This window comes from Odocoileus virginianus, chromosome 9, assembly GCF_023699985.2.
Source record: "Odocoileus virginianus isolate 20LAN1187 ecotype Illinois chromosome 9, Ovbor_1.2, whole genome shotgun sequence".
Taxonomy (NCBI): domain Eukaryota; kingdom Metazoa; phylum Chordata; class Mammalia; order Artiodactyla; family Cervidae; genus Odocoileus; species Odocoileus virginianus.
In genome coordinates this window covers 57,736,552-57,756,071 of record NC_069682.1, presented here as the reverse complement: position 1 = coordinate 57,756,071, position 19,520 = coordinate 57,736,552, and the positions used below count along the sequence as shown (strand labels likewise).

Genomic DNA, 19,520 nt, shown 5'->3' with positions numbered 1-19,520 from the left:
TTTTCCAGGCAAGGATACTGGAGTGGGTTTCCTTCTCCTTAGGCTCCTGAAGCCCACCACTAATCATTTTTCCATAAAAAAAGTTATAATCGGTCTGTGGAATCTCTATTCTGCCAACTTTGCTCTCCTAAATGATAAGTCATTAGCAAGTTGGAGACCCCACAGTCAGTGAACTTTTTGCTAACGGGAAAGGGTGGGGTAGGAATGTGAGCAAAAGTCGCGTGTCTCACTCGTTGCGACCCCATGGACTATACAGTCCATGGAATTCTCCAGTCCAGAATACTGGAGTGGGTAACCTTTCCCTTCTCCAGGGGATCTTCCCAACCCAGGGATCGAACCCAGGTCTCCCACATTGCAGGAGAATTCTTTACCATCTGAGCCACAAGGGAAGCCCAAGAATACTGGAGTGGGTGGCCTATCCCTTCTCCAGCAGGAATCAAACAAGGGCTGCATTGCAGGCGGATTCTTTTCCAACTGAGCTATCAGGGAAGCTTGCGATAGGAATGGTGAATTTCTAGGAGCAAGAAGCTCTGGGGCTATGAGAATCACATCAACTGTCCTGAATGGCACTCTTTCATCCCTTTGTGCTGGGGAGTTAATGCCATTTTAAATCCCCTCCTCCACTTTTTTTTTTTTAAATGGAGCTGAGAACTTTCTGTGTTCAAGGCTTCAGTTCTTTATTATGATCAATTGCCCATCCAGAACTGCTTAGAGGTATTAAGTCAAAAAATAAAAAGGAAGTCGCTGGGTGGAAATTCGTTTTCTTGGATGATTCTGTGGAGTTGGAAGCATTTACCTGAAGCCGCGTTTTCTCTCCCCAGAACTAACCTTGCCCCAGTTCTACAGCTTCCTGCACGAGATGGAGCGAGTCAGAACCAGCATGGAGTGTTTCAGCTGATTTCTGTCCCCGCTTTGCATCTCCACCTCGCCCCCTCCCTGCCCCCTCCCTGCCCCCTCCTCCTCTTTCCCGGTGACCCGCTCTGAGAGGCTGCTTGGCCCCCAGGCCTGTGGCCTCTCCTCTGGGCCTGCCTGCCTCTTGGGAGCCCAGGTGCAAAGGTTTCTGAAAAACAAAGGATTAAGTACTTAAGGAGCGGACAGGATGACCCTGAAGAGTCTTCGTGAGGCACCCTCCACTGCCTATCTCCCAGGTCACTGTTTAGATAGTCAGAAAGGTGATTGCATCTCAGATGCAGGGGAGGAAGTAAGCCAAGTCATCTCCCCTTCAAAGCTCCAGAGTACACAAATAGTCTGTTGCTCAAGATACCAACACTGATGACCTTCCCCACAAGACAGCAAGGTCTTGTTTATGACTAAGGAAGAGGTGGATTTCATGAATGACCCAAAGGGAGGTCCCAGCAGAGTTCCTACAGGAGTTTGTGGTGGTGGGGCCTTGCTGATCCGTCTTTAGTGGACACCTGTGTAAGAGTATGGGCTGGGTCTGCTCTGAAAAAAAACAGGCTTCACTTCAGGTTTTGCCCCATTGTGTGTAATGAGGCGGGCCTTTTGAGGTTATTTCAGCTTGTTTTGGTTCAAGCTGACCTTCTGTGGTGGTTAGATGAAGAATAAAAAAGGTTCTGAAGAACAGGTCTGCATCCGGTTGTCTCTGTGCGTGGATTAAAGAGTCATTTGCCTTGCAGAGAACTAGTGCTCTCATCTTCAGAAGTTATCTTCCTGGTTTTAGTGAGGGCCCTGGGTCTTCCATGAAATTCACTGTAGTCCCAAGAGGGTGTTTGTAAGAGCAGTTCAGGGGAAACTCAGGTCAAAAATAGGAAAAGTGGAGTAGATGAATATTTTGTGTTCAGATAACTTGAGTACCAACCTGGCATGTGATTCTCTTCCTCCTACCTCTCCCCTCCACCTCAGAAATTTTTTAAAGTTCTGAATGGATAATACATGCCCATGATTCGAAAAATACAGTGTAAAGTAATTCCTTCTCCTGCCCACTCCCCACTTACCTAGTTTCCGTCCCTGTAGGGAAGCCCTGTCTTTAGTTTATTCTGTGATCATGCATTTGCAAATATATAGGCACAGAGTTTGACTTTTCTTCCTACACAAATGGTAGCATCCTATACACACAGCATCCTGCATCTTGCTCTTTCCCACTTCATTTGGAAATCACATCGGAACAAAGAGAGCAGCCTCCTTCTTTGTAACAAATGGATGATTTATTTAACCGCTTTCCTGCTGATGGGGTATTTAGGTGCTTTCCATTCTTCTCTTATGAATGATGCTACAACTGAATTTTTTAAAAATATTTATTTTTGTTTTTCTTATTTGGCTGCACCAGGTCTTAGTTGTGGCACTCGGGATCTTTTGCGGCATGTGGGATCTATTAATAGTTCCCTGAAACTGGGGGTCAAATCTGGGTCTCCTGCATTGGGATTGTGGATTCTTAGCCAGTGGACCACCAAGGAAATCCCCTGGGTGTTTTTTTCTAATACATAAAATACCATTTTGCATGAGGCGAAGTGTATTTATAAGGTAAACATGAAAGTGAAAGTGAAAGTTGCTCAGTCTCTTCTGACTCTTTGTGACCCCATGGACTATACAGTCCATGGAATTCTCCAGGTCAGAATACTGGAGTGAGTAACTATTCCCTTCTCCAGGGAATCTTCCCAACCCAGTGATTGAACCCAGATCTGCCACATTGCAGGTGGATTCTTTACCAGCTGAGCCACCAACGTACGGATATGGAATTGCTGGGTCAAAGAACACGTGCATTTATCAAAGAAGGTAGAAAGAATAAAGCAAAAAGCCCCTCTGCCTGGTTTCCCATTACTCAGTTACCCCACTGCCCTCATCCAACAGGTAACCCTGCTGTCAGTTTCTTAGCTATCCTTCCAGAGTTTCCCCTCCACACACATGTAAGCAATAGGAATTTTAATATTTTTGTTGTTTGCACACTGTACACATTATTCTTAATATATCTTGGAGATCTTTCCATGTCAGTACATAAATAGACTTCATCATTTTCTGTGACTACAGCATATTCTGATATGTGGATGGGTTATAACCAGCATTTTCAACTTTGATAAATAGTGCAGGTATTAGTCAGTGTTCTCCAGAGAGCAGGACCAGCTGTGTGTGTGTGAGAGAGAGAGAGAGAGAGAGGAGAGGATTGATTTAAGAATTGGCTCACAGGATTATGGAGGTTTGGTAAATCCAAAATCTGTAGGGTAGGCTGGCTGGCTCGAGACCCAGGGAAGAGTTGCAGATCCAGTGCAAAGGCAGTCTGCTGACAGAATTCCTTCTTGCTGGGAGGAGGCATGGGAGTCAGTCTTTGGCCTAATAAGACCTTCAACTGATTGGATGAGGCCCACCCACATTATGCAGGGGAATCTACTTTACTTTAAGTCCACAAATTTAAATGTTAATCTCATCCCCAAAATACCTTTATAGAAACATCCAGAATAATGTTTGGCCAAATATCTGGGCACAGTGGCTCAGCCAAGTTAACACACAAACCAAACCATCACAGTGGCAAACTCACCTTTTCAGTGTGTGTGTTAGTTGCTCAGTCGTGTCTGACTCTTTGCAACCCCATGGACTGTATGTATCCTGCCAGGCTCTTCTGTTCATGGAATTCTCCAGGCAAGAATGCTGGGGTGGTCTGCCATCCCCTTCTCCAGAGAATCTTCCTGACCCAGGGTTTGAATCCAGGTTTTCCTGCATTGTAGGCAGATTCTTTATAGCTGAACTACCAGGGAAGCCCTGTTCAGTTTATGGAAGGTCACTGCCCACAGGTCCCAAAGAAGAGCAAGTCAGTGCCTTTGAACAGAACTTACAAATGTGTCCAAGGTTTCGTGTGCCTGACACCATAGGAATCTAATGTAAAAAGAATTCACAGAATGTCAGAACAGGAAGTTACCTAAAGTGCAATCTAATTAAATCCATTCGTATTACAGAAGGGAAAACAGACTAGAGAGCGAAATTGGTTGCTGGCCAGTGGTCTGGGCTGCCCTGTGAACCATGGGGTCTGCCTGGTTCAGAAGCAGCAGAATCCTGAGAGACCCAAGAGGATCAGCCCAGCAAACTCCCCAGGGCTGGTTTGCATCAGATGCTCTGTGAGACCTGAACCTGGCTCCACTGGGTGGTTTCTGACCAAGGAGTTCCTGGCCCTGCCCAGTTCAGGCTCTCCTGCCCACCTGCACTGCCGCAGTGGCTTCCTGTTGGTTCCACCCCAGTTCTCAGCTTTCCAGTTTCTATAGCCTGGCCTGTCCCTACGTGAGCATTCTCCTGGGCAAGACTCACAACCAACAGATCCAAAGGCTCATGGCTCTGCCGGGGTCCTGGATAAAGTGCGAAAGCCTGACAGTCTGGCCCTGCTTGTGTCTCCCACAGCTCCACTTCCTCTGCCTCCTGGCAAGGTCCTACACCAGAGGGTCTGGTCCACCATGAGACCATCGGCCTCTCCCGCCCTTGGGATCCAGTGCCTCCCCACACCTCTGGATGTAGCATCCTTGACAGGTCTGAGGGCCTCCCCTGACGGTGCCAGGCCTCGGCTCCCTATCGCTCGGCTGCAGGGGCCAGGAGTGCGGGTCCTAGAGTCACGTCTCTCAGCTTCCTTTCCTGGCCCCTCTACTCACTGCCTGTGTGACCCCAGGCAAGCCCCTAGCCTCTCAGAACCTTAGTTTCCTCTTTTTAAAATGGGCATATGGGGCTTCTTTGGTGGTCCAGTGGCTAAGACTCTGAGCTCCTATTGCAGGGGGCCCAGGTTCGATCCCTGGTTGGGGACCTAGATCCCATATGCAGCAATGAAGACACAGTGCAGCCAAATTAAAAAAAAAAAATAGTAAAATGGGTACAGTTCTGGGACTTCCTGGGAGGTCCAGTGGTTAAGGCTCCATGCTTCCACTGCAAGGGGCATGGGTTCGATCTGTGGTCAGGGAACTAAGACCTCACAAGCTGCCCAGCGTGGCCAAAAATTTTTGAAAAATAAAATGGGTATGGTTCTTACCTCTGTTATGGGACAGGCCACTTAGCACAATGTCTGCTCGACTAACGGTCAGCTCTTCATTATCAAATTAATATCATTGTTTCCAGAATTCTCTTGCCCACTAGTGTGTGAACCTCTTGATAAGAGGTTTGCTTTTCAGCTCAATCATGCCAACACCTGGTATCAGTCAGCTCTACTCCCTCCTACCCCTATCTGGTAATGGGGTAACAGGCCCTGTTGTTATTTTTTTTGGCTTATATTAGAGGGTCATTTTTATTTTATTTATTTATTTTTGGCTGCTGTGGGTCTTCATTGCTTTGCGCCGGCTTTCCCCGGTGGCACTGAGCAGGGCCAGTCTTGGTTGCCAAGCGCAGGCTTCTCGTTGCTGTGGCCGCTCTTGCAGCAGGGCACAGACTCTAGGTTCTCGGGCTTCAGTCGTTGTGACACGCAGGCTCAGCAGTGTGGCTCCCAGGCCCCAGAGCTCGGGCTCAGTCGTGTGGTGTCTGGGCTTAGTTGCTCCTCGGTCGGTGGAATCTTCCTGGACCAGGGATCGAACCTGTACCCCCTGCCTCGGCAGTGGATCCTCATCCACTGTGCCACCAGGGAAGTCCCTGGAGTACAGTTGATTAACAACGTGTCGTTAGCTTTAAGAGTACAGCAGAATGATTCAGTTATACACATACATGTATCTATTCTTTTTTTCAAATTATTTTCCCATTTAGATTGTTACGTAACAGTCTAACAGTTACGTAGAATAGGAACTTACGTTATAAGGCACAGTTCCCTGGCTTATACAGTAGTTCCTCCATTGTTTATCTATTTTAAATATAGCAGTGTGTACATGTCAATCCCAAACTCCCTGTGTCCCTCCCCTCACCTGTTGTTAGCTGAAATGAAGCTGTGTAGATCCTTGAAATGACGCTGTGTAGACCCACCACGGCAGACTGTTAAACCTGCGTGGCTTTATTTTTTATTTTTTGGCTGTACTGCCGCATGTGGGATCTTGGTTCCCTGATCAGGGATCAAACCCACACCCCCTGACGTGGGATGATGGCATCTTAACCCCTGGACCATCCAGCAGTTCCCTGCATGGCTTTAGAATAAATCAGGGGAACCCGTTTGATTGTTGATCATTTTTAACATGGATCGTATAGCGTGAAGAGGCTGGGTTGAGCACTCTTCTTCCAGGGGCCATCTTCCAATGCCTTGTTCCCTGACTCCACAAACATTCTTGGAGCGCCTCCTATGGGCCAGAGTTCCACCAGGCCCTGTGGGAGCAGGCTATAAGCTGTGCATACAGAGAACTGACCCTTTCTTTTCAGCGACCTTATTTCTCTGAAAGAGATTATATCCTCACTTCCATTTGTAGTTCAGTTTCCATCATGAACTCCAGGAACTACTTAAATCCCTTGGTTGTATTGGAATTTCATCACAAATATAAGCTACTGGGTCAGGGACATTGATCAAGGCTGCAGACAGCAGGACAGGGGTTTCGCCAAAGGTGCTGTGAGCAGATTCTTTTTCACTGTTAGCACTTCATCTTTGCATTGATCCCCTCTTGTTCCTATTCTTATTAGAAATCTGCTATCCGTTAGGGTAGTTTTTGGCTGCAGGTTATTCTTGTTTATATTTTATTTACTTTTGGAGCATGATGTTCTTTAAAATGGCAGTGGTCAGGCCAAGAGAAGATCAACCAAAAAGACCCGTATTCTTTCCCTGGAGGGGAAAGGCTGTCCTGATTGGGATGGAAGGGGGCATTCCCTGTCCTTTCAGTTCTGAAAGAACTGAAACCGTTGTTTCCTTTTCCTCTAGTGATGTTAAAAAAAAGGGGAAAAAAAGGTGATAACAAGGAGAATCCCCAAATAGTCCAAATGGTCAGCTGTTCCCCAGTGAGACCAGCTGCCCAGCACATGAGCATTTGCTAGAATGTAGAAATGAGCTTTCCAAAAGGCAACCCGGTAACACTTATTTTGCTGAGCATGTTTGGTCTTTTTGAGATTGTATTTTTTACATTTGCCATGTTTCACAAAGGTATTTCAGAATTTCTATGAAAAGTACTATATATATAGTGCCTGATGGATGGTACTTTATACTTGGGAAGCACTACACTTTTTTTTTTTTTTTTTTTTGGCCGCACTGCATGACTTGTAGGATCTTAGTTACCAGACCAGGGATTGAACCTGGGCCCTCAGCAGTAAAGTGCAGACTCCTAACCGCTGGACTGCCAGGGAATTCCCTAAACATTGTTTTTTTGAGGGGAGTCAAAGTTACTAAGGCAGAGTTTACATACAGTAAAATTCACCCTCTTTAAGGTGAATTTACAGCTCAATGAGTTTTGAAAACTGTAACCTCCACTGCAATCAACATGTAAAATACTTCCACCACCCCGGAAAGTCCCCTCATGGGCCTTTTTTTAAGGTTTATTTTTTCATTTTAACTTTGGCTGTGCTGGGTCTTCACTGCTGTGTGGGGCCTCTGTTTCATTGTGGTGCCTGGGCTTCTCGTTGTGGAGCACCAGCTCTAGGCACAGGGGCTCAGTAGTTGTGGCGCATGGGCTTAGTTGCCCTGAATCATGTGGGATCTTCCCTGAGCAGGGATCACATCCATGTCCCCTACATTGGCAGGTGGAAGCCCCCCTCAGGAGTTTTTACAGTCAGTCTGCTTCCCTCACTCCTAGCCCTGGTAACTACTATCCCCACAGTTTACCTTTTCCAGAATGTTGCATAAATGAAATAACTCAGTTCATAGCCTTGTGTGACTCGCTTCTTCCACTTAGCACAATGTATTTCAGATTCCTCTATATTATTGACATGTCAGTAGTTTTTTTCCTTTTTATCCATGACTTAAGGCTACATCCCAGTTTTTATTTTTATTTTTTTACACCCCAGTTTTTAAAATCTAGAATGGGTTATTTCTTGCTTTAGTGATTATGAATAGAGAACAGCATTCATTCCTTCAGATACATCATCTTGTTTGAACCTCAGGACACTCTGAGAGTTGCATATTGTTATACCAATGTCGGAGAAAAAGGACACACCTAGGGTTACACCACATGAGGTCACGTGGCAACAGGTGGAATTTTAGTCTTCTACCCTCCAACTAGAAAAGATTTTTGTTTTTTACCAAGATACAATTCACATTCCATAGAATTACAACTATAAAGGTTTTAATTGAACTTAATGTAAGTTAAGAGGTATTACAAAATCAAACCCATACTGAAACATCTCCATGAGTATTTTATTTCTTGATCCAGTGGGGCTTTTTCAAACCATGGGTAACCCAAAAATGAATAATGTGATATAGCAAATAATGAAAATTGATATGTAGAAATATAGAATATAAAAAATTGATATAGCAAATAATGGAAACAATCTAGTATCAGGCAATGGATTAGGTATATCCATTATGGTGTATGTATGTATGTAATGGACGAGCATGCAGCCATTGAAATGGATATTGAAGAAGACAGTAAAAGGACCTTGGTCATGATATACAGCTAAAAAAAAATCAGGTTACAAAACAATAAGATCAAGGTGAACCTACTCTTGTAAAGTTTACATAGAAATAAATTAGTAAGTTGATAAAGTGAATATAAAGGAAAACATTATCAGTGGTGATTTCTGGGCCATGGAATAACAGGTTTTGAGTTTTTTCTTTTGGTTATCTGTAGTATCTAAATTTTTCAATGTAAGCATCAATTTGTGATATTTAGTCGCCAAGTCATGTCTGACTCTGCCAGTCCACAGACTGTAGCCCACCAGGCTCTTCTGCCCGTGGGATTTCCCAGGCAAGAATACTGGAGTGGGTTGCCTTTTCCTTCTCCAGGGGATCTTCCTGGCCTAGGGATCGAACCCGTGTCTCCTGAATCAGCAGGCAGATCCTTTACCACTGAGCCACCAGGGAAGCCCAGTTAGTGTGCTCTGTTTGTAGAGATAATACATGAAAGGTGCGCAGTGACACATTCAAAGAGAACTCCTTCCCTACCCCCTAGATTGCTAAAAAGAACATCTGTGTTTTTTTTTGTTTTTTTTTTTTAAGTTTTCTCAACCGAAACAACTACACTTCCTCCACCCCACCTACCTGAATTATTTCTAGATGCCTCATCTCTGATGAGGCGGGGTGACGCCCTGGGGCTGATGCTGGCCCATAACCTGGGCCTTGTCTTCACTCCTCTGGCAGGTGATTCTCTGGGGCCAGCTCCTCCCTACTGCTTTTCATTTCTACTCCCCTGGGTCAGACCCTGAACCCTGACGGGAGACTCAGAGAAGATTTAGTCAGATTACTACTTTCATAGAGAAAAGAAAGCCATAGAGAAAGGAAGGAGCTGGGGGTTGGTGTCAGCGGAGGAAGGAGGGAGAGAAAAACTTCAGTCTTTCCCACCCCAGAGCTTCCATAACCTCCTTCAGCGCTTCCTGCTAGTGTGGTGGAATGAGCCTCAGCTTTGGCGTCAGACGTGGGTTCAAATAGCCATCTATGTTCACAGACGCATTCACTCGGTGAGAATATTTTGACTCTCTTGCAATGCACCCGCTCCTGGGTGAAGCAGTGTGCGACCTTGAGGAGGTTTGCTTCATCTCTCCTCTCTGGTTCATCGGTAAAATGGAGACAGTGTCAACCTCACAGGGTAATTGTGAGGATCTTTTTGTAATTAATTTTTGATTTTTATTTTTGGCTCTGCTCGCGTGGTGAGCAGGGAAATAATGACTCCGGGACTCTATTAAATATTGCCGCGCTGACTGGAGAAATCTCAGGCTCGCCAGGGCCAGGAGGCTTAGACGAGGGTCAGGAGGAGGAAGGTGGCCACAGACAGCAGCACATTCTTGTGGTTCTCCTGCCAAAGCAACTTCAGCTCCTTCTCATAGTTGGAGGCTTTGTTCATCAGGCTGCTTTTCTCCTTCTCCAGAGACCTCCTGGCCTCTGAGCTCAGCTCCACCCCACAGAGCCTGGAGTTCACAGCCTCCAGGTGTCTCCGTCATTGTGACAGCTTCTTTCTAGCCCATGAATCTCTAGAGCGACGCCCAGATTGTCTCGCTTCTTTTTAGCGTGTTACTTGTCAGGTCCCTGGAGCCGTGATTCCCCCGCTCTGCTTGCCGTGTGCAGGCTTCTCGTTGCGGTGACTTCTGTGGTGGAGCCTGGCCTCTTGGGCGTGCAGGCCTCAGTGCTACAGCACGTGGGCTCAGTCGCTGACTCCCAGGCTCTGGGGCACAGGCTCAATCGTTGTGGTGCTCTGGCTTATTTGTTCCACGGCATGTGAGATCTCCCCAGATCAGGGATCACACCCGTGTCTCCTGCATCGGCAGGCGGATTCTTTACCACTGAGCTACTAGCGAAGCCCAGTTGTGAGGGCTGAATGAGGTGGTCTCCGTGGGGCACGCAGCCTGCACCATCACCCCCTCCCCAACTTGGTACTGAGCCTAGTATTCTGAGAAAAGGGGAAACCAAAACAAAACACATTCAGTGGCAGTAGGTGGCCACTGCACCCCTGATAGTCTCACCCTGGGACTAAATGAGTGGCTAGTCTGGAGGTTCTCAAAGTGTAGTCCCAGGACCCACAGTGTGAGCATCCCCTGGGAATTCTGGAGAAATGCAAGTTCTTGGGCCCTGCTCTAGACCTACGAATCAGGAACTCTGGAGTTGTGACCCAGTGCTCTGTGTGGTAACCAGCCCTCAGAGGGTGACTATGATGCATGCCTGCCTTTGAGGGCCACTGGCCTATATTACCCCCTGCACTTGAGAGATCACCAGCTATGTCGTTAATAAACACAGGGTATGACCAGCCCGGGGGAGACCCCCCTCCAAGATCCTACTGTCTAACAGAAACACCTCTAGATTGGGCTGTGAAGCCTTGAAAGCACCCCAAAATTTAGGGACATCCCCTAAAACACCTGGGCTTCCTTTCAGGAGCATCTTGTGACTCAGCCTTGAATTTAGTGGAGTTTTCGTCCATACTCTTGAAATAAGAAATTCCTGTTTTTCATCCTGCTGAATGAAACAGAGAAGCTGTGAGACTTCGTGGGTGCTTTGGTCTGGGCGGCAGAGAGAAGGGGAGACAGACTCTCCCTTCGTACATACCCTGGGACTTTCAGTTCAATCAGCAGTTCTCTGAGCTGCTCACTACGTTCTTGGCAGCCCCAACTTCAAATATTCTGCCCCTTTGTCCCTTTGGGGACCGTTATACTTGTTAGATCTTTCCCATGGGTTTTTGATTTGGAAGTGATGGTCCCTGTAACTGTGTACAGGGCACGGTGCTGGGATGGTAGGGGACGTGATGAATCAGGACACCTGCCACTCACCGTCGAGGAACTTGAAATCAAGAAATGCACAGGAAATCGTAAATCCACGTGGACAAGCTGTGAGCGGTGGAGTGGAGGAGGACACTGGGTCACAGCGCCCTGGGAGGAGAGGTGGCCAGGCACTCCAGACTGGTCTGGAGTCAGGGAGTGGTCACTTTGCCCTGACAGGCCCGAAGAGGGGGATCTGAGGGCCACACTTCCAGGTCACGTGGCCTATGCTTTGTGAGAGAGGAAGAAGCTGCCTCTGGCCTCTTTGGAGAGCCCCGTTTACCTACTGTTGACTAAATAAAGGCTTAGAGAGGCTTATGGAATAAGGCTGCTTTCACATCAAAGGGCTCTTACAAAACAGTTTGGTGATGAGTTAAGTACAAATGAATCAGAAACAGATGGACTCAATTTCCTCGAAAATACCCCTGGGCTTCAACAAGAAGAGGGAAAGTGCTCAGCCAAAGGCATTGTGGGTTTTTGCTGATCCTAAAATATGCTCAGTGATTTGGCCTGAAACAGAGCCGAGATGTAGGGACTGTCAGACTCCAAGTCATTACAGGGTCCAGCTGGCGTCTGGCCAACACATCAGCTGATCCCCAGCAGCCCCTCCCCACTCTCCTCGGTGGCCCAGGAGGAGACCCCGTTGGCTTGGTCCTGCTCTGGCTTTGCAAGCCCAGACAGAAAAGCCAGTGAGACCTTTCTTTTCCCTGGCTCTAAAATGCAAGAGTTAATTTAGATGATCTCTTAAGGCTTTTTCAGCATGGGTGTTCCATGAGCAATAATAACAGTAATAATTGCCAACATTTACTGAATGATTCCTTATGCCAGGCACTGCTGCGTTAAAATCTTTATATACATTGGCTTGTTTTACTTCTTTCAGCAGCCCTAGGCTAGCACTATAATTATCTCTATTGTACAGATGAGGAAACTGAGGCTCAGAGAGTTAGATAACTGGCCCAAAGGCCCACAGATAGTACACGGTAGAGTCTGGATTTTAACTGAGTGATAAGGTATTTCTTGGTAATATCTAGCCTGTCAAGTTTTGGATTTCCATTCTCATGGCAACTTTCTAGTCCTTGAGTTGGTATTGAATAGTCTCCTGACTACCCTGCCAGAGGCTGTCCATTCTCTAAGAAGTCTTTAGAACTTTGGCTAAAGTAAGCCAAAAATACAACTTGCTCTTGCTACCCTCCTCTCCCCCAGACCCTTAAGTGCCTGTGTTAGATGCTGGGGACACCCAGCCTTGCTTTCCGGGAGGTGGACAGCGACGTCAAGGCAGCATGATAGATGCCCACTAGAGGAAATGTGCATAACACGCCCTAGGAGCCCCGATGGAGCCTTCTGACCCACTGAGTGAAGCCCAGCAGGAGTGAGGAAGGCTGGTGAGTGGAGATTAAGGATGCAGCAGTGGGCATTGCCGGGAGCTCCCTTGGCAGGGAGATGGGAAAAACTTGTGGTGCTTGTGGAAGAACTGGAGGTCATTGAAGATGAGGAAGGCCCTGGGGTATGTGTTGGGGAACCAGAACCACAAGAGAGAAGGCCAGGAAGATAGTCAGGGACCAGATCTTACCATGAGAGCCTTAGGACTTGATCTTAAAGGGAGTCACGGACAGGGGTTAAGCAGGAGAGCGACAGGAGCATCAGTGCCCACCCGCCCCCAGCCTGGTCCCCCTCCGGGCTGATTCCCAGCTCCAGTGGGAGTAGAGGCTTTAAGGGCAAGGGTGTGTCCAGCACAGCTCACAGCAAGCACTCAATCAGTGTTCACCTAACATCCGCCACCCACAAAAAGAGCCAGGTCCCCTGACTTGGGTCAGCGAAAGCAGTCTAGAAAGCAAGGACCTGGGCAGTGGTTCCTAACCCTGGCAGCACTGTAGAATCACCTGGGGAATGCTTGAAAAGCCCCAGCCCTTGAGTCAGGATCTCTGCACAGAGGGGTCTGGCGTCAATGTTTTCCAGAGCTGCTCAGAACACTGCAGTGTCCAGCCAGCGCTGGAATCACTGACAGCCTTCAGTGTGCATCAGAACCTCCCAGGGTGCTCACCTTGCCCAAGCTCAGACAGACCTGTGAAATCAGCATGGGCCTGAGCAGGCAGGGGTCAGGGCATCTGCAATTTTCACAGGATCATTGGGTGATTCCAATGGACGTATAACGTTGAGATCCTTGATCCTCTCATTTGGGTATGTTTGCCTCAGCTTCTAAAGTAGGTCTGAGTGCTGGTGGGTCAGTGCTGATCAGCAGTTGATCAGAAGGGTGACCCAGATGTAGCTTGAAACCCTTCTCATGAAGCAGTGAGTGCCGACACTGCCACTCCTGGGGGCACAGAGAATAGAAATAAGGGCAGTTTCAGAGATCACTCTCCTACGGCACCCGCAGCTCCTTGCTTAGCTGGGTGGCGCCGAGTGACCCTGTTCCTGGGCTCCCAACGCCTGGCTCCACCCTCACCCTCCAGGGCTCTTATGAGTCCCTCTGTCATGAACACCAAATAAGAATGATGAATGGGGAAGATGTGTTCTAATCATTTAACTACTCAATTTAGTGATGTGGTCAGAGGATAAAGGGACTTAAGTGCCAGCCTGAGGGGTTCTGATGGTACACAATGAGAAATCGTTCATTTTTCATGCAACAAATATTTACTGAGGGCCTGTTTCATACCGAGCATTATGTGAGGCCTTGAGGACATCATCATGAGTAAAACCAACCTCACAGGCTTACTTTCCCCAGGGAGACAGGCAGTTGACAGGTGAAGAAGTACATGATTAACTTGTACTATGGATTAGAATGGGAGTAGTTTTCATGCACCTGGTAGGCTGCAGTCCATGGGGTCGCTAAGAGTCAGACACGACTGAGCGACTTCCCTTTCATTTTTCACTTTCATGCATTGGAGAAGGAAATGGCAACCCACCCCAGTATTCTTGCCTGGAGAATCCCAGGGACTGGGGAGCCTGGTGGGCTGCCATCTATGGGGTCACCCAGAGTCGGACAAGACTGAAGTGACTTAGCAGCAGCAGCAGTTTTCATGCAAGGCTAGGGAATAGTGTTGAGGGGGTGTTTTTTGTGATGGTCAGGGAAGGTCTTTCCAAGGTGACACAGAACCTAATCCTGCAGAACGCTAGGGAGCCTGACATGTAATGAATGGAAGGGAGAAGGAGCAGGCATGTGCAAAGGCCCTGAGGCACCCTTGGTATGCTTGAGAAACAAGTGGTTGCAGAAGGAGAGTGCATGGGGATGTGGTGAGGGTGGAGGGAAGCAGGGCCCAGGCACACAGGGCTGTGATAAAGAATCCAGTTCTTCAACAGGAGAATCACCTGCCTTTTATCTCCCAAGTGAGAGAGCGCATTGGGGTTTGAGTGGTGGGAAGTGAGAAGAATGTGGCATATCATTGGCATTTTAAGTATGTGGGCTTCCAGTTTGAACTCACATGTGACCTGGGGCAAGCTGCTGCCCCCCCGGGCCCCCCAGTTTTCCTCTGTCGGAGGACTGTGCATGTGTGGTCTGTGTGTAGCTATGGTGAGTGAGGTGCCCTAGGAGCCTCCAGTTATTCGTACAGAAACTGAAGATAAAGAAGTGCCCATGACCCGCGTGGCCATGACGTGGAAAACCCTTTGGAAGCTGTGTCACCGACTTTTGTTCGTAATTGAGTGAAGTAGTCGCTCTTCTTGACTCAGCTGTTGGGCTGTTGTCCCCAGGGCAGGCGACCCATAAGTAAATACTGATTTATGGAGGCTGAACTGGCCTTATTTCTTGTAATCCCAGGAGAAGAGTACAGAGTGGCTGGGGGGTGGCGGGAGGGAGGGCTGGAGGCCCTGTGGTTGTGGGGATGGGGGCAGGGGGGACAGCGGCTGGGGTGAGGCCAGGCGCTGGGCGCTGGGAAGGTGTCATATTTTATGAATGATTTCCTGACAGGTAGAGCGGCTGACTCAGCTGGCAGCCTCCCATGGGTTGGTGTGGGGGCCCTGCTTTTCCGGAGTCGAATGCTAATCTGCCAGGGGCAGCTGGCTGGGGGGAAGGAAGGGCCCCCAGCTCGGTGGGCTGGGGCGGGCAACTGTGCATCTTTGGCGGTTGTTCTGCCCGCAGAGCTTTTCTTAGCTTGTCCGGGGTGGGCCATGGGGGGTGAGCAGGACTCCCTTCATCTCTCCTCCTCATGTCTTCCTTTACCTTCTCCCCGCTCCTCCCCTCCACATTCCTCCTCAGAGGCCTGCTGTCAGCAGCTTTCAGCTCCACTGGCCGCCTAGCGCCCTTCTCTGAGGGAGGGGGTGAAGGCTGCTCCCCAGGAATCCCTCCCCGCCGCGCCCCCAACCCGCACCCCCCACCCCCGCCCGCAGTCAGGAGACTCTTGGGGGATGGGGGGAGTGGGGGCTGAGCTCTCAGAAAACCAGGATCCTCAGTCCGCTACAGCCCCTGGGAGCACTCTCTTTCAGGAGATGTCCATCTCTCTCTGCATCTCCCCCGCCACCCCCCACCGCCCCCCCACACCCGGGGTCAGAGAAACCATCCAGAGGGAAGCCTTGTGCTTGAGGCCAGCGGGGGAGGATGTTCAGGCCTGTCAGAAAGGCCGGGCAGAGAACGTGTGTTTCTGAGGCTGGGTGTGTTTGCCATCACAGAGTGAGACAGGGAGGAAGTCCACGGAGTGTCTGATGGCCCAGGGGGCCTCAGAAAGGCCAGCCAGGGGGCAGGGAGGAGTGGTCCATCCCACAGACACCTTATTCCACTGAATTCTCACCACAACATTAAGAAGCAGTTATTCCTCTTTTTTTTTTTTAGATCACACGGCATGTGGGATGCCAGTACCCCCAACCAGGGATCGAACCCACACTTCCTACATTGGAAGCACAGAGTCTTAACCACTGAACCAACAGGATAGTCCCTTTTTCCTTTAAGAAGTAGTTATTTCCCCCATTTTACAGATGAGGAAATCTGACTCAGAGAAGGAAATGCATTCCCCCAAAGTCATACAGCAATTAAGTGGGGGAGTGAGGCTTCAAACCAGTTTGCCCAGGTCCAAAGCCATTCCTTACACAGCACTTCCTGCCTTTGGAGAGAAAGCCTGTGAAGAAGGAGAATGGGGAGGAAGGGCCCCTCTTATTGGTGAGAAGTGAGGGATGGGGGAGTCAGGGACTTGCATCTAAACTGCCGGGTGATCCTGGGTGACCTCTACCTTTCTCTGCTCCTCTGTTACCCTATCTGGACCAGGGAAAATTTAAGCTAGATGCTTTTGAGATCCCTGCTCCTTGTCAGCATTTTCCTCCTCAAACCACCTCGCCAAGGCCCAGAGTTCTGAAAGAGGCTGGATGCTGGCTGGCCTGAGAGTCCTGGCCAGCTATGGCCAACAGGGGCCTCTCCCTGTGGGCCTCCCACTCTCCTTGTGAGGCTTGCTCAGCTCAGGGAAGGAGAGGTGCCGCTTGGCCTGGAAAGCTTCAGTGACCGTGGCCTGCCTGGGTCTCAGAGAACCAGGCCCAGGACCCCCGTTCTGCCTCCATCCTCAGGGTTCAGAAGGATGCCCAGGGCTCTAGGACACCCACACCCACACCCACACATCCTGCTTCCTCCCTCTCAGGTGTTGATTAGATGATTGGGGGCCTCCAGTAATTATCAACATTTGGCAATTTGCAGGCTACTGATGCAGGCGGTGGGGGCAGAGGAGAGCAGGCAGCCTCTGGAGGGCAGAGGAAACCTAGGGACTGTGAATCCCCCAGGTCACCCCCCTCCTCCCAGGCTTGTCTGCAGGCCGAGTCAGCCTGGCCCCCTGGTCTGGTCTGCGTGTCACACCTGGGAAGAGACCCCAGGCTGTCAGGCCGGGATGAGCAGAGTAGCGAGGGTGGCTAGTGATGCTGACAATAAGATGGGACCAGTTGGCAGGTTTAAACACACTGGCACCTGGAAGCCCTGTCGCCATTACCTTGGGGGAGCATCTCTGGAGCAATGTGCCAACTTCCTCCTCCCAGACCTCCTCTTACTGCCTGGGGGCCCGTGGGCAAGTCGCTCACCTCTCTGTGCCTCGGTTTCCTCATCTCTGATACGGGAGCCATGGCTCTTCTGGAACTGTGGGAGGAATCCATGACGACAAGCGTGTGTTCTCGGGGCACACGGTGAGCCCGTCGGTGGCAGCCATCCCTGCTGAGGTGGCTGTCATTGTGGCTGGTGTGACACCTCGCCCAGCACCCTCTTGCTGCTCCCGAGTGGAGACAACCATCTCCCTCATCCCCTCCACCTCACCGCGCAGTGTCTTGACGGGGCTTCCGTCCGAACACCTGAACTGTACTTGCTTCTTTCCATGTCTGGCTCCTAGACAGCACAGTCCTGGAATTCCAGGGCCATGCATCACAGCCGACACCCAGTCTTGGTGGGTGGACACTTGGACCATCTCAGCAGAGGGAGGACAGGAGGCGGGCGCCTCCCGCTGGGACTTCTCTGCACTGCGCCTTCTCCGCCGGGGTTCCTCTAGGTGAGGCGGCCACTGTCGCACCACCACCGGGAGAAGCAGCGGGCTGCCCGGACGACAGCCTTGGCCTCGGAAGGAGCCCAACTGCAGCTCATGTACTTCCTCTTCCTCTCACACCTGCCACATCCTGAACCGAGCTTTCTGTTCCTCTACCGGAGCTGATAAACCTGCCCCCATCACACTTCCAATGAGCTTTCTAGAAGGCCCCAAACCTCGGAGGTACCTGGTATGGATTGCTGGATACCTGCTCCCATGGGGTGGAGTTTTCTTCCCCAGGCACCAACAAGGTAGAGGGGGGCAGCTGGCTAACCAAAAAGCCCCCCAATCACCTAAGACATCCTGAAGCGCCACTCTGCCGGCTTCTGCCCTTGACACGTGAGCTAGTATTGGGCTTACTGGGATGCAGATTAGAGGTGAAACCGGAGTGCGGGGCTAGTTTTGGAGCTCTTTGGGGACCCACAATGCTCTCAGCCCCGCCAAGCCTCCGCATCATGATGACAGCTCTAATTAGCAGTAAGCAGTGAGGGCCAGGAGGGCCCCTGGGCACATATGCAGCCGCTGCGTGGCTGACTCTGCCTGTGGGCTGCAACTTGGGCCAGGGCAGCCTCAGCGCAGCATGCTTGCTCTCAAGGGCCCTGCTGTTTTGCAGGCATTGGGCGGCATCCTGGAGATGTGATGCCGAGATCCAACTCAACGAATGCTATGAGCATCTACTACACACAGGGCACTGGGCCCCTGAGGCGGCCAGTGCAGCCCTGCCCTGGGAAGCCCCAAGTGGACACACGGCCCGCACCAGGTGACTCAGATCTGTTTGAACAGAGAGTTCGTGCCTTGAGTGGGGGCAGTTAGGAAGGGAGAAGCCACCTAGCCGCAGGGCTGTGTGCAAGTCACCTGGGCCTGCCTCGGTTTCCCCATCTGTCAGGCCATCCTGCACGATCTAGCCCCCGCTTCTCCTGTTGTGTCCCGTCCTGCCAGCCTCCCCATCACTGCCTCTGAAATTCCGGCCTCCTGCGGCCTCCTGGGCTAACTGTTCCTCCTTAGTCACGTCTCAGCTCAGGCGTCACCTCCTCCCAGGGCCTGTCCTGACCACCCCGCCTCTGCCTCCTCCCCTGCCCCACTGTTCCTATGGCACTTGCGTCAAGTCCGACAGTATGTTTATGTGCTGCCCCTTGTCTCTGTCTCCCTAGCCCAGAGCTTGGCACTGAATGCATATTTGCTGAATAAATGAATGAATGAATGTGCGAGATCCCGTGGGGCCTTGCTCATCACGCCATGCTGCTCCTGGAGGGTGGGAAAAGCTTGAAGGATTTTAATGAAGCAGCAGCAACAAGACCACAGTTGTGTTGCTAAAAAGCCTTCCTGCCGCCCTGTGAGAGTGAGGAGAGAGGGAGGCGGGAGACCAGCCTAGAGTCTGTCACCGCTTCTTTTCTGCCTCCTTCTCCTCCAGGGCCCACCTCTTCCAAAATGGATTTTTTTTTTCAGCTCAGAGCACAGTTCCTCATGAACTGTCATTGTAAATAAGCAGCCTGGAGGCCAGGAAAAAGATTCTTTTTTCATGCTTTTTTCCTCCTTGAAAGACTAGCTTCCTGAACGAGCCAGGAGCACTCCTGTGGCCCTCAGGGTGGGTGCCTGATGCACAGTGTGACTGAGAAGTGAGTGTTGGGTGTGTCCTGGCATCTGAGCAGCAACAAGAGGGTCGATGCTGCAGGAGGCACCCCGAGCCCTTGGGGCCGGGGCAGGAGGAAGGCCCTTTGGACACCTGGAAACTCAGGAGCAGCTTGTAGGTGGCTGGGTTCCGTGAGGAGACGTCCTCACTTCCTGTCATCGGGTGGCAGGGCGGGCGGTGGACGCCATGGTTAGCTC

General features: G+C 50.2%; 1 protein-coding gene across 10 annotated transcripts in view; it reads left to right on the top strand.

The window, feature by feature from the left end:
* The window catches only part of COMMD7 (COMM domain containing 7), a 79,699-nt gene that overhangs the window by 21,587 nt on the left and 38,592 nt on the right, over window positions 1-19,520 (top strand). Inside the window, exon 9 of one of the 10 annotated variants that reach the window (XM_020916181.2) lies at window positions 822-1,584. The exons of 7 other annotated variants lie outside the window; for them this stretch is intronic. In XM_020916181.2, the coding sequence (XP_020771840.1) occupies window positions 822-898 (77 nt within the window). In that variant the 3' untranslated portion in view covers window positions 899-1,584. Of the gene's footprint in view, window positions 1-311; window positions 756-821; window positions 1,585-19,520 lie in introns of those variants that run through there. 2 more of the 10 variants (XM_070472521.1, XM_070472527.1) reach the window with 2 other exon arrangements.